Below are 15,070 nucleotides of genomic sequence, written 5' to 3'. Positions count from 1 at the left end.
ATCTATCTATCTATCTATCTATCAATCAATCTATCATCTATCTCTCTCAAGAGTAAGTAGGAATGGGTTGTAGGTTGTAGGTGGGGAAGAGGTCCAAAGGCTAGCCTTGCAGTACTCCATGAGGTGAGGGATGAGATGGGATAGTGCTGTCCTCACAAGAGCAGGCTGGGTAGAGAATGGAGGAAGGGGACCACGCTGTGCAGGAGATTCTAGGAGGAGCCTGGGTTCTGCTTTCCCTACATGTGTAAAAGTCCATCTTTTGAATGTGATGATGCAAAGCATTTCTGGTGTGACCAAAGTAGCAGAAGTGCCCGGCCTTGGAAACAGGAGACTTTGCTTATTTCCAGTCCTGCACCAGTGTGACCCTGAATGTGCCATGGACATTTTTTCATATTTTCATTAGACGACGGAACAGGATCGTCTTTAGGGTTTTCCCCTTTTGCTCTTGTATCCATGCTTTTGCATTCTAGTGACCTTGAAAGAACAAAATAGTGCCCTCAGAAGGACACAGGGTATCTCTTTATTTCCATAACTGCCCTGGATAGCAGAATTGAAGATAGAGCAAGAGCTACAGCATGTATAAGGAATATATCAGTTCCCAAACACTCCCACTTCCAGAAGCATTTGGGAACGGATATATTCCTAGCCTGTATTTGAAGATAGCAATGTCCATATTAATTTTTCTTGTGAAGGCTACTTTTTGAACGTATGTGGTGTACGAGCTTGATGTCAACATTGTTGTAAAATCCTGCAGCAGTACTTGCTATCTCCTTCAAGGTTCTGTAGCCTTAGGTTTGAATGTCAGCACCATGCACAAACCTGCAGTCTTCTCTTCAACAGCCGCTCTGGTGGCAGGCTTTGCATTCATGTTGGGTACCATTAATCCCATTACTGCTTTGCTTGTAGGAGAACCAGAAGCTCTTCAGAGCTGATCCTTCCATGGATTCCTGGAAAATTTATGTGGAATTCATTGATGACATTGTGGTGGAAGGCTTTTTCCAGTCCATCTTGCATGACCTGGACTTCTTCTTGACCAACACGGAGAGACAGCGAAAACCTGCACCGTTTTGTCAAGCACAGATGCTCTTAGTGGCCCCAGACATTGTGTTCAGGCCTCCGCTGGAAAGAGAGGCTGGGGATGGCGTCTACGACCTGGTGGAGGAGATGCTGTATGCCAGCTTCAGAACGTCTGCCCAGATGGGGCGTGTGGCGGCACACCTGGACGTCCCCAACTACCAGGTAATCTCCCAGGACCCAAACGGGGATGAGGAGGAGCCCCTCCGATGTCAGTGAAGGCCACAGGTTTGGTTTGGTTTGGTTTTTTCTTTTTGTTGAAGCCTCTCCCTAAAGAATTGCCTTGAATAAGGCTGTGGCGGGGTTCCCTGGATGAGGACACGCATTTGGTTCCTCCCATTTAGACCGACATGGATAACATGTTGGGCCTGGCGGAGGTCCGGCAGGAGATAATGAATAGAGTGGCCGATGCCATCAGCAAAGCCTTGGAGTTCAGAAGTTCTCTGGAGACCTACGCTTACCTCTGGGTGGATGACCGAGCAGAGGTCCTGAGGCACTTCCTCCTGTACGGCCATGCTGTCCCATCTGAGGAGATGGATGTGCACGCAAGCGAAGGCATCCTGCAGCCACCAACTCTAGAGCAATTCAAAGAGCAGGCAAGGAGACTCCACAGCGCTTAGTTCTGGTGCTGGCCTTCGTGGAGTTGCTGTGGAGTTACTTCTTTTCTAATCTTGCAGATCGACCTGTATGAGGCTTTGTATGTTCAGATAAGCAAGTTTGATGACTTCCAAGTGTTCAACAGCTGGTTCAAGGTAGACATGAAGCCTTTCAAGCTGAGCTTGCTCAGCGCGATCAGGAAGTGGAGCTGGACGTTTCAGGAGCATCTGCTGAGATTTGTTGTCAATAGGTAACCGCGACCTTTGTGTTTAAAATGGGACAAGCTTAGGACAAATGTTGGCTGGTGGGCTGTGAAGACAGCTCCATCAGGAACGTTCTCGTCGTATGAGAGCGGAGACCCAAGTTCAATGTCCTGTACCTACATGAACACAGGGTGTGGTGGACTATGCTTGTAGTTTCAGAGGTGGGAAAGTGGAGACGAGGAAAGCCTGGGGGCTCTCTAGCTGGCCAGCCTAACCCAGTATGCTCCAGGCTCCACGAGAGACCCTGGCTCAAAATCAAAGCAAAGTAGGTTGCATGGATCCTAAAGAATGACACCTGAGGTTGGCCTCTGGCCTCTGTGTGTCTACCCACAGTCTACTGGCTTGTAGTTGATGAATTAGTTCCAAGAGTATGTGTCCCGCTAACTTTAGAATAAGGGTTCTTTCAAGCCTTGTCATCCGTGAATGAACTTGAGACCCTTCTGTTGGGTGAAAGGCAGCAAATGCAGTAGGTCATATACAGCAACACTGCATTTACATAGTGTCATCATAGGTCACCCACACAGACAGAGACTGGGAAGCAATTGCCAAGGCCGGAGACCTGGTCTGGGCATGGAGTGCAGGAGGAATGTGGGAAATGGCATGCATTGTTCTAGCTTGTTCTAGCTTCCTGCTGTGGTGAGCAGCCTGCTCTGGACTTGGCATGGAAAGCTAGATGTTTGCATTAACCTAGCTTTTGCACACATGTGTCCATACAGTCTGAGTGAGCTGCAGGGGTTCATCAAGCAGACAGATGCAGGACTTCAGAGACAGCTGAGTGAGGGCGACCACAGTGGCCTAGTGGACATCATGGGCCATCTGCTGGCTGTCAGAAGCCGGCAGAGAGACACTGACGAGCTCTTTGACCCTCTGAAACAAACCATCATGCTGCTGGAAAGCTATGGCCAGAAGATGCCTGAGCAAGTGTATGCCCAGCTGGAGGTAAGTGCCCATGGAATCATCACGGTCGCCAGTACCTGGGTGATTCCTGCAGCCAGGTCTGTTACATACCCTTGTCCCAGCATGAACTGCAGATTTGTGGTACAGGCAAAGAGCCTGAAGCTGAAAGAGATTACTTTTTCCAGATCACAGACGTACAAATCCAGGCAACATTCATCTGTGCGTGCTTCGTAAGAAAAATATTCTTATCCACTGTGGCCCTGTCCTTGTCACTGGGTGGTTGACGACCTCCCAGCATTTCATTTTCATGTGTGCAGAATGGCCATACGCACAGCTCTCTGCACTCCCAGTGGCCCACAATCTGAGAAAATACATCATGGGCATGACCATAAGGAATAAAAAGGTGGAGCCTGATCTGGATGGGAAACTCCCTGTGTTTTCCCATTAGGTTTCTGTTTCATGCTGCATGTGCTCTGGAAACGTTTGGTGGCTGGTGTGTGCCAGAGTATGGGCAAAGTCTGTCTAATTTTAACTGAATTTATGAGCAAAAAATAAAATCTTAGAGCTGAGCCTCTGTTGCTGTGTGTTTTGGAGCTCTGGAGATGGTTGGGGTGGGCTTTAAATGCCTTTGTAAATGTAACCAGCAGATGCGTTAACCAGAGCTAGCAGCCGCTACATTAGCCAGAGCTAGCCCCGAGTTCTGTTCGTCTGCTTTAGTAGTGGTCAGAGCATACCACTCAAGCTCAGATTTGTGTATACATGTTAGCGTGTGTGTGTGTGTGTGCGTGCGTGCGTGTGTGCGCACACCTGCGCAGAGGCCGGGCAGGACATGAGCGGTCCTGCTCTTTCGTTCTCTACCCAAGTCCCCTGAGATCCAGCCTTTCACGAGACAGCCAGGGAGCTCCCTGACCCCCTTCCTCCATCCCCGACAGCTGAGGGCGCAGCTGTGTGCCGCTCCCAGCCTTTTGGCTGGTGCTGGAATCTGGACTCGGACCTTACACTTGCCTGGCAAGCTCTCTCACTCAGGAGTTGGGTCTCCAGCTACAGCGCAGGGTTTTCAGAACTGTGAGATCGGTGCGTCTCTATCTGCCTTAGCAAACTAGGTAAAACTTAGAATCCTTTTCCTTTTCGGTGAAATATCTCTTGTGAGTTACTTTATTGTTTTATTTGTCTACGTTTGCTATTTCCAACTTATTTCCGTTATTTCTTTCTATTGGCAACTAAGCTAACATGAGAGGAGTGTTTTAGATGTACTATTAAGTAAGATTTAGTGTAATCACCGTTCTGTTCAGTGCCACAGCCAAGCTCCACTCTTCAGCCCGGGGCGACCTTTTGTCTCTGCGGACTTACTTTTTCTTGGTCACGTGACGCATAGCCTGCTGTATCTGGCTTCACCTGATGTGACGTTTTTGAAGCTATTCACTTTGTAATGTCATCAATATTTTGTTCCTTTTCGTGTCTAAGTGATGTCCCACTGCCCACAGCACACTGCTTGCTCGGCCAGCTACTGATGATGTAAGATTGCCTTCATCTTTGCTAGTGGGAATCATTTGGCTTTGGACATTGACATGTGGATATTTGAGTATCTGTTTTCATTTCCATCTGGCATGTACTCAGGAGTGGACTCGCTGGGTCATATAGTAGTTCTATATGTGACTTTTTGAAGAATTACTAAATTGGTTTTCACACTGGTGGTGCCATTTTATGGCTTTCATTTTGCTTTGACAGGATAAAATGCACCAATGTATTATTACAAGTGCTCTTTGACCATAAGAGACACAGAGAACTACTGTGTATGAAGTATTGTAAATTATATGAAACTATCTTAAGGTGCGGATGGGTGAGATGACAAGCTGGGCAGACGGCTGCGGAACACGGGAGACCAGACAAGCACAGCAGCCCCTGCCACACGTTTTTACTTACTTAGTTTTTACATTGGTTTTTTTCAGTGTGTGTTGCGGGTAAAACTCGAATGGAGGTCAGAGGAAAACTTTCATGATTTGGTTCGGGTCCTGGGATCAAACTCGGCCATCTCACGGCCCCTGTAATTCTTCTCCCAAGCATAACTTTCGGGTATTCTTTGAGTCAGATCTTGGACCTTGCCATACACCTCACAGAGAAGCCGGTTATGACTTAATTAATCACCGAGGGGAACTATCGATGTCCTCCAGAATTATAGTATGAACCTTGACTCCCTCAGGGTTTGATTATATTGAAAGTAGATTCTCAGTGTTTCTGAAGCAGGCTGCTGACAGGCGATCAGGAGAAAACTCAGTTGGGTTGTGACTGACTGACATGGGCAGTTTAGAGACGTGTCTAATAATGTTACAGACATGTTTTAAATGCATGCAAATGTGTGAGCACCTTGCATGTGCTTTTGTTCCTGGGAATTCCAAGCCATTTCAAGGTCACGGGCATTTCCCTGCAGTAAGGTGGCCTCCAGATGCAGCCGTCCATAGTCTCTTCTCTCCTGGGCATTTCTGTTCTCATTTTAACTCAGTTTTTGCTACACCCCCCCCCCCAGCTGACGGGGCGGCTGCTTGAGCTCCCTCCTTCCTCCTCACACCCCATCTGCAGTCTACCCTGCAGTACAGCAGTGTTCTAATCCAGTCTCTTTACCCCGGCCCTCCCAGCCCTCAGCTCCTGTGCCCCACCTCAGTGACCTCCCCCCACCTGGATGCTGTCCATTAGACTTGTGAGATTTGGTTTTTCAGAGAGTGTGTTTGCATCAGGTGAAGGGTTACTTAGAATCTGCAGGTGCGGGGCAGGTCTGCCATGTTCAGGGATGGTGAGAGGCCAGAGCTGTCTCCCGCAAGCCTCCCTGGCTTCCCAGCATGGCCTCTAATGGAAGGCAGAGGTGTGCTGGCTTTGGTTGTGCTGCCGTTACTGTTTGCGATGTGCTCTCACATACCCCAGTTGGGCCTTGACTCCTGTTAGTGAGGCTCACTTTGAACTTCTTTCACCCCCACAACTGGCCTCCCCTTCCTGAGGCGCTGGGATTATAGGCAAGTAATGCCATGCTGGGGATAGGACCTAGAGCCACAAGATGCAGGGTTTTGGTCAAAGATGGGAGAAAAATGTTCTAGAGCCGAGTCTGTGGGTTCCTGAGTTGGACGGGCTCCTGTCACGGCACTCTATGGCTTCCTAACTGAACTGACCCTGTGGCTGGCTGCTTGGCTGCGGGACAAGAGGACCGTGTGACTTGGGAAGTGTTCTGTGCCGTCTTGGTTCTCTTTTGTGAGACTCGGTGCTGATTGAAGTCGAGGCAGGCGCTTTGCCTCTGCACACGCTCTGCACACATGCACTGAGGCCTAAGCACAGCTCGCTTCCTAGTCAGCCGTTCCTGGACTGTTCAGTGCCGATGGAGGGGCGCTGGGCGGAGGCTTAGAGCTCTGCAGTTTAGCTCAATAGGTGCCGCCGCCGACAAAACGAGTTCAGTGCTCTTGGGCACAGGGCTGCTTCTCCATGGCAGCCACATGCCATGATCGGCAACACCTGTTGGCGCTGTGGGCAGGGGCAGCATGGAGGTGGGGCCTAGCTGTGTGCTGTTGGCGCTGTGGGCAGGGGCAGCGTGGAGGTGGGGCCTCCGATGTTCGTTGTTGGTTTGCTCAACACCAAGTAGGAAGTGACCTTCCCTTCTTTGCCTCTTAAGTTCCTTCAAGAAATTCCTCCTTGCCAAAAATGAACCAACTTCAAAGCCAAAACTTACCATCATGAGCCAGCCCAGAACCCTGCAAAGGATGACAAGGGGATGAGATAGTCATATGTAGCTTTTTCCTACTCAGGACTGGAGTTTCAAAGTAACCTTTTGTGTTTGTTTGTTTTTTGAATTTTTAAAAATAAACTTTCTAAATTGCTTAAGGTGCCTGACTTACATTTCAGATTTTTAGAAACCAGTAAAGTCATGCCCAGGGCACTTTAACTGTGTGTGTGTGTGTGTGTGTGTGTGTGTGTGTGTGTGTGTGTGGTGTGCATGCGCAGATAGGCATGAATGTGGAAGTTAGAGTTTGATGATGGGTATTTTTCTTAGTCTTTTTTTTTTTTTTGAAACAAGGTCTCTCACTGAATCTAAATCTCACCCATTTGGCCAGCTGGCTGGCCACCCCCAGGAATTCTGTCTCCGTGCCCTCCGCATCCGCAGGATGACAGGTCCACACGGTCGCACCTCGCTGAAGGTCGGGACTCAGGAGTGCGCACAGCGAGTGCTTTGCTGCCTGGGCCCTCCTCAGCCCACACAGCTCTTTAAGTTTATCCCGTAACAGCAATGTGATTTGGAGATAAGTCTTTATTTTGAAACATTTCTGCCAACTCCAAGATGAAAGCAGCTCTGGTGGCTGAAGGGGAGAGGCCCGGGCCCTGACCCCTTTATCACTGTGCTATAACTTGGCTTTATTTGCACAACTCACTTCAGAAGATGTCTTGACTAAGAGTAAAGAAATGGGAATTATCTGACCTCAGGTGGTGGAGTTGTTTCAGAAACTGGAGTGATGGCCAATGTACCTTTGTTTGCCAGGAGTTACCTGAGCAATGGGAAACCACCAAGAAGATTGCAGCCATGGTCAGACAGGAAGTCTCCCCGCTCCAGAATGCAGAGGTCACGTGTATACGGAAAAAGTGTGTGTTGTTTGATGTGAGTTAGTTTCTGGGTTTGTGTTTATTTATTGTCAAGGGAAGTTTGGCACGTGTAATTGGAGCTCTGTGACTGACACTTTTTCCCCCCCGAGCAGGAAAAGCAAGCAGAATTCAGAGACAGATTTGGAAGCTACGCCCCTCTTGGGTTTAAGGCAGAGGACCCGTACTCGGTGCTGGACAAGGTAACTCGCCCTCGTCTGAGTGTGCGGCAGTGGCCTGTCAGAAAGGGCTCTCCTTTCCCTGTGTTAGGTTGTTTTAAATGGTGTCTCCTCCAATTACCGCATCATGAAGATAATGCCACACGTGAAGATAACGTAGGAATACATGGAGCTCTTCCCACACGTCAAGAGTGTCTTCAGCCTTGGAGGCACAGGCCTGAAACCCTGCTGCCTGTGAGCCTGAGGCAGGGCCGTGCAAGTCCAGGCTGGCCTCGGCTGAGGACTGAGTTCAAGGTGTCCCACCTCAAAACAAAAAGTGAGGACGGGACACAGATCAGCGCAAACACAACTCACCTGGTTTCTGGGGGAAGTCTTGAGTTCAAGTCCCAATAGACATATAAGCATGCGTGTGGGGACACATACACACAGTAAGAAGGGGATAAAAAAAGGATGTTTTAAAGCATATTCCATTTTAATTACCATGGCAGCTCGATGAGACAGCTTCATTTTTTCTCCTTCCAGATGAGAAAATCAGCGTATAGTGACTTTTTTTCCTGCAGATTACAGCTCACAAATTTCACAGATACAAGTTCAGCTCTGGCTATCTTAATCTTTAAGGAGATCAGCAATGCTGCTCTTCCCGTGTAACAGCTTTCTCCCGTTTTCCAGTGTGGAGGCTGGTGTGGGGCTTTGCCAGTAAATGCCTGGTGAGCGATGCTGCCTGCGGCCAGTGGAGTGTGGCTGACCCCTGGAAAGCTCGTTCGCCTGGTGTAAATATTGCTGCGTCCCCCAGAGTTCATTTTTCATTACACGAGTCACTTCAATCCACATATGATTCATAGAAGAATTGAAAGGATTCTTCTATCTTTGTGTTAGAAAAACACTTCAGGATCTCATCATAGCAGCCCAAGGGGTACAAAAATGCCCCTGTGAGGGTGAGAATGTTTCCATTCGGGGGCTGGTACCCTTTAGGGTTCTTCCGTGGGCTCTGTCTTCATGCTTGGCATAGTATTTACCTCAGAATGGTGTCCAAATTGACTTAGCTCATTATGCATTTTCCATATCTGGCTTTGAGCTGAAACTTGTTTGCTTTGACACTGTTCAGAAAACACCACTCTGGAGTCTTCTCCGTTTGGCTGAAGAAAGTTAGTTTATATTCATTGAAAAGGGGTAAGTTAGCATATGTTAATAAAGAATTGTTAAAGGACTGTATAAACTCCAGGTGGTCTGAGCAGACTGTGGGTGAGAAAATGCTTTTTTCTACTTGACTCACCAATATGTTGTGGGCAAACATTTATGACAGATACGTATTGAATCTTACCGTTTCCACACAAACCGCAGCAACTTATAGTTGCATGTTTAGCACTGAGAGGTGCTTATCCTATGCCTTTCAGGATGCGTGGCAGATACTTCAGTAGCACAGGGCTGGGTTGCCTTTCTCTTGTCGTTCTTTGGCTGTGTTGGCTCAGCTTGTTAATCTAATACTCTGAGATCAGACTCAGCCAGAGGCATGCATATTCTTGTTCAGCAGTGACATTGGGATCTTCCACCTTAGGCTTCTCACCCCAGACGGAAGCCACCGACCGTCCAGGGAAAAGGGGTGACGGACTGTGACGTTCCTTCCTTCCTTCCTTCCTTCCTTCCTTCCTTCCTTCCTTCCTTCCTTCCTTCCTTCACTCCTTCCTTCCCTTTCTCTTTCCGTGATGAGATTCCATAGTAAAGGCCTGGGCTTTGTGCAGAGCTAAAGATGGGGAATTCTTCAAGACAAAGGCTGTTGGCTTTGAGGAGCGTGCAGGCTGTGAGGAGTCCTCTTGTATAAAAAGTTGCTGGATGCATCACAGATATGCAATTGTAAATTTGGTGCTGTGCTCAAAGAAAGGGAGAGAAATCTCTTATCAGCAGGATAGAGCATTTGCGAGGAGGTTGAAAGTAGAGGAGGTGCCAAAGCTAGGCTGCTCCAGGGACTCATGAACACACTGGAACACACGGTAACGTACCAGAAGCCTGCAGCTTTTAGGTGGACACTTTTGCCACAAGTAGATGTTTGTATCAAAACAGATCACAAGCTTGCTGAGGAAGCTCTAGGCAAGTGCATCCAAAGTCTAAAACCATCCAGGACCTCTGAGCTTCCTGTTGGCCCTTGCTAAGCCTCAGAACAAAGTTAAGGAAGAGGAAAGGGTCCTCTGGGGACCTATAAATATGAGGCTGTTGTCATAAGCACATATTCCCTTTCCAGCCTCTCCGGGATTACAGACTTTCCCAGGCCGGAAATAGAAGTGTCCATAAGTAGCTCCTTTCAGAACCCAGTAGCAGCAAACTCAAATCTCTGGAGAAGATGGTCTCAGTCTTGATCTAGTGCCCTCATGGGAGCAAAACCAAAGCAAGTCAAATACTAGCGAGCCATAAACCAGTACAAAACCAGCTACCTGGGAAGCCGCAGAAGCCCAGGTGCAGGGCCATGCAAACATTTTCAGATAGTAGAAAGAAAATGAGCATACTGGAATAAAAAATGAGCCGTGCTCAGTTTTGAGTATCAAAATGATGAGGTGAATTTGGGAAAAGAAAATTACAGTTGCTTAAGACCTAACTCAGCAGATAGGAGAGTGAGCTGGTTACATTTGGAAAAAATGGTAAAGTGCATGTTAGGTTGGAAGAAATGACTCAGAATCCAATAAAGAGGTACAAGGAAGTAGGGAATCAAGGGGAAGACACTCTGTCGTACCTAACTCTAATGTCCTAGAAAGAAAAACAGCATGAGGCTAGATTGAGGCTTCTCTACAGCTGGACAAACGTGAATCTGTGGATTCAGAAGCTGAGTAAGTCCCAGCTGGGGTAAGTGAAAGTTTTGTCTGGTTCTTCGCAGGGAACTGCAGAGTACCAAAGGCGCAGGTAAAGCCAGGCAGGCAAAATGTCTCTCAGCAACAATGGGGACATCTTCCAACTCCTGAGTCAGATCGGATTTCAGTAGGAGGGAAACTGAGGCACACTAGATTTCAGAACATTCGAGTGAACTCACTGCCCAGAGATGGCTGAAGGATCTCCTGCTGCCTTTGCCCCCAGGAAACAGGACAGCAAAGTCAAATGTCACTTCCAGGACAGACCTCGCTCCACCAGACCCTGGACGGCAGCGTGAGCAGAGTGAGGGCTGGGGTGCCAGTGGCCTAGGAACGACAGCCCAGGAAAGCTGAGAACTGCTGGCACAGACCAGAGCACACAGGGCGTAAAAGCTTCAGCACGAAGTGCTTGTTTTCGTAAAAAACATGACTGAGCAAGAGTTTCTTCCAGCAATAGTTATCCTATAGTGTTTTTCTCATCGCTGTGACACAGTATCTGACAAGACCAATGTAAGGAAGGGTTTGCTAGGGCTCAGTCTGGGGGTGGGTAGAGGCAGGACCGGCACAGAGCCAGGAGTGTGGGGCGTCTGCACACAGAGAGCAGTGATGCCCTGTGGCTGGCCAGCTCGCCGCCTCCCTGTTCAGCCCACGGGATGTGCCACCCTGCTTAGGGCAGGGCTTCACCTCAGGTGTCCCAGTCTAGCAACTCACGCCCACAGGACTGTCTTCTTGTTTGTTTTCAAATGTGTTTGTTTTTTAAGTACAAAATTTCCTAAGTCAGGTCTTCTGAGGATCATATACAATCACAAAGGCTAAATTCAAACTCTCCTTGTTAGAAACAAGTCTGAAACGAGTGAGGGAGGTTTGGAAGAACGGTCTCCGGCATTTCTACTCACCTAAGGAAGCAGTGCTGTGTGGGTGCACACAGCACAAGGCTTACACACCTTCCTGTTTCAAGGCATGACATCTACACTGGAGAGAAGAGACAGGAAGTCACTTCAACAAGTGAAAAGATGGGTGTAAGCACGCCCCGTCCACCAGGGTACAAAGCACACTGGGCGTGGAGTCCACCACTGCCAGCACCTGGCCTTCAAACCATCTCCTTTATCAAATAATCAGACTGAGGCCACGCCTCGCTCCTCTGTGCTCAGATTTTCACTAGTTTACAAGTAAATCTGAAGTCCTCTGAAGCTACCTGAGTACCTCGTGCCAGGAAGGGGAATGCCGTTTATTTGGCTGCAGGAAAGGCAGGAAGAGCTCCAAGAGTGCAAAAAGTGAGAAGTGATAGAGGGATGAGTGAAGGTGGGCAGCCGCTGATGACATTGTCAGCCAGCCATTGGTGGCGCAGCGGTCCCAGGATGGCGCAAGTATTCAGCTGAGGTCTACACTGGAAGATGTGGGTTGTCTTCTAGATCTTATAGATTACCAATCTTGTCAAGATGACAGTATGAACCGCCTCAGTGACGTCAGTACCAAAATGAATCACTAGGAACAGAAACAAAAAGTAAGTAGGATTGATTAGGACCTGGTGTGGCAGCTCACCTGGAGGACATTTAAAATGCGCGGGAGGATGCAGATGTCATATGCAAATGTGCTATTTGATGGAGGACTAAGTGTATTCAGATTTGGGGCCTAGGGCGGGTTCGGAAGCCAGTCTCCTGTAGGTGCGGACGTACAGCGGACTGTGCAGCTGGCCATGCAGCTGGCCAGTGTGCTGACACTTAAACATCTCTATGAGGGCATGAACGCGTTCTCACTACACCAAAAACAAAACAAATATGTATGTTAAGAAGATGCATATTTTCAAACATGTACACGATAAACATAAATATTTCCTTGTTAAAACTTAAAATTGATGGATCATAAAAAGATCACATGTTGATTTTTAATGTTAAGAAGAAAGAAGAAAACTAAAGAAATTCAGTTGTTGGATTTGGGGAGGAAGACAGAAGGGTGAAACAGAAAACAAATTTGGTTCTCTTTGCAAAGTTAGTCACTTTCTGTCACATTGCAGCCAAAACAGGAGAAGCACAGGAGAAGTAGGTTGCAGAAACAGCAGGGGAGGGGGGAGGGACCTGGGGTGGCTGCTTCCCTCTCCTCTCTGTGCTACCCAGTCTTCACTGTGTGGACTTGTCCATTAACGAAAGTAAAATGAGAACTTGCTCATCAAAACGGGAAACCAAACTAGTTACCACTGGATGCAAAACAGTAGCTTTTCCGTGTGACAGGATAGTACATAGTGGATCTTGGCAAAGGCCAAGATTGGGTGAAATTCAAACACAGGTGTGTGTGAATGAATGTCCTCTGGGTGCTCTTGGGAATGTGTGTTCTTGAGTGTTTTCGGAGCAGTTTTGTTCCTTCTTCCCTCTCTTCCCCCCTCCCTTCTTTCTTTCCTCCTCCTCTCCTTCCTCCCTCCCTCCCTTCTTTCCTCCTCCTCTCCTTCCTCCCTCCCTTCTTTCCACCTCCTCTCCTCCCTCCCTTCTTTCCTCCTCCTTCCTCCCTCCCTCTCTTCTTACTTCCCTCCTCCTCTCTTCCCCCTCCCTTCTTTCTTTCCTCCTCCTCTCCTTCCTCCCTCCCTTCTTTCCTCCTCCTTCCTCCCTCCCTTCTTTCTTCCTCCTTCCTCCCTCCCTTCTTTCCTCCTCCTTCCTCCCTCCCTTCTTTCCTCCTCCTTCCTCCCTCCCTTCTTTCCTCCTCCTCTCCTCCCTCCCTCTCTTCTTACTTTCCTCCTCCTCTCTTCCCCCTCCCTTCTTTCTTTCCTCCTCCTCTCTTCCCCCTCCCTTCTTTCTTTCCTCCTCTTCTCCTTCCTCCCTCCCTTTTTCCCTCCTTCCTTTTTTCCTCCTTTATTCCTTCCTTCCTCCCTCCTTCCTTCCTCCTTCCTTCCTCCTTTCCTTCATTTCTTCCTTCTTCCTTACCTCTTTCCCTCCTTCCTTCCTTCTTTTTTCCTTCTTTCCTTTTTTCCTTCCTTCCTTCCTTTCTTCCTTCATTCCTTTTTTCCTTTCTTCCTTCCATCCTTCCTCCTTTCTTCCCATCTTCACAGTGTCTTACCCTGTGGCCTAAGCTGACCTTGAACTCTTAGTGATCCTCCTGCCTCAGCCTCCTGTATGCTGGGGTCATTTCTAGAAAGCATTGCTCACATCTAACATTGTTTTCCTTTTTTTTTTTCCCCCCCTTTTTTGGTTGTTTTTGTTTTGTTTTAGACTAATCATTAAAAAGCTAATTTCTGAAATGGAACCTCCCTTGTCCTTGAACAAAGTCCCAGCTGCACAGTGAAACCAAGAAGTCAAAAGCACTCTTCAGTCTGCCAATACTTAAACCAGAGCTTTTACTTAAAATTTCACAGTTTGGACACTGCGGTAGCAGGGTAGCAGAGCCAAGGATGGCTTGGCTTCAGCATGCAGTGTGTCTTCTCCTCAGGCAAATCAGGAGCTGGAGACCCTGGAGGAAGAGCTGGGGCAGATGCAGGCCTGCACGCGCCTCTTTGAGGTGGCCCTTCCAGAGTACACGCAGATGAATCAGTGTCGCAGGGAAATCCGGCTGCTCAAGGGCCTCTGGGACGTCATCTTTTACGTCAGGGTAAGATGGTTGATGGCAGCATGCTTCTCCTGCGTGAGAGTTTTCAGTCAGCGTTCAACTTTGACATCTCCATCAGTCTGTTTGGGTTTCATGGTGGCTTAATGTGTCCATACATTAGGTTTCACTCCTGGCCCCTGTTCTCAGAATTAAGGCTTATCTGCCTCTGTTATTGAAAGATTTGGCTTGTAATGGTTATTTGTGTCTTTACTTCAAGGTAAAATCTGGTATAATGAGCTCACTGCCTCGGATCCTTTGGGGGAGTTATATAAAATATGAATAAAAATTAATATATAAATATGTGTTAAGTGTAAAGATGGCCGTGCATACAAACCCACAGACATCCTGTTTGTACTTTCTGTATGCATATACAAACTGACACTGAAAATATTAACATGTGATTAATACTGAAAGGTTACATATAAAAAGTTCTAGGAAAATAATACATCTTGCATAAATTTCTTAAGCCATGTAGAAATATATTAACAAGATGTAAAATATAAAAATGTAAAAGATGATCAAAATAGATTAGTGAAATTTTTGTTATAATAAGAACTTTTGGTAACAGCCTATTTTATATTGTATATACAATTTAGAAGCCTATTTAATAATATGTTTATCGCTTTATTAAAACTGTACAGGATGAAATGGTAGGGGCTATGCAGAACTTATGATTGCTACTAGAAATTAACGTATCATGGCATTTTAGCCTTAAGTTTGACATGTTTTGACAGTTATTTTGTTTTAGTAATGAAGTTTTGACAAGTGCAGTTAATATTTTAAAAAATCATCTTTCCACTGGTGGAGAGGCCCTGTCTCACCAGTTTATATATTTCGCTGTGGAGAATCACTCCCACCAAATGTTGACACGTTTATCTCCTTGTGCATTTTCAGGGAAGCATTGATAATTGGACTAAAACCCAGTGGAGGCAGATTAACGTGGAGCAGATGGAGGCAGAGCTCAGAAGGTTTGCCAAGGCGAGTTTCCTACCTAACTGCCCGGCAGAGCCGTTTATCTTTCTCGGCACCACCTCCCTCCATCTTC

At 47.4% G+C, this 15,070-nt stretch overlaps 1 protein-coding gene across 1 annotated transcript in view; it reads left to right on the top strand.

The window, feature by feature from the left end:
- Positions 1–15,070, top strand: part of Dnah11 (dynein axonemal heavy chain 11) — a 266,833-nt gene that overhangs the window by 41,321 nt on the left and 210,442 nt on the right. The window contains exons 15-22 of the mRNA XM_060388295.1: positions 907–1,239; positions 1,419–1,670; positions 1,752–1,921; positions 2,651–2,873; positions 7,345–7,461; positions 7,559–7,645; positions 13,870–14,028; positions 14,920–15,003. Coding sequence (XP_060244278.1) covers positions 907–1,239; positions 1,419–1,670; positions 1,752–1,921; positions 2,651–2,873; positions 7,345–7,461; positions 7,559–7,645; positions 13,870–14,028; positions 14,920–15,003 — 1,425 coding nt within the window. The remainder of the gene's footprint in view (positions 1–906; positions 1,240–1,418; positions 1,671–1,751; positions 1,922–2,650; positions 2,874–7,344; positions 7,462–7,558; positions 7,646–13,869; positions 14,029–14,919; positions 15,004–15,070) is intronic.

The sequence above is a fragment of the Meriones unguiculatus genome, chromosome 7, assembly GCF_030254825.1.
Source record: "Meriones unguiculatus strain TT.TT164.6M chromosome 7, Bangor_MerUng_6.1, whole genome shotgun sequence".
Lineage (NCBI taxonomy): Eukaryota > Metazoa > Chordata > Mammalia > Rodentia > Muridae > Meriones > Meriones unguiculatus.
Note: the sequence above shows the minus strand (reverse complement) of the source record. Positions and strands in the feature narration are given on the sequence as shown.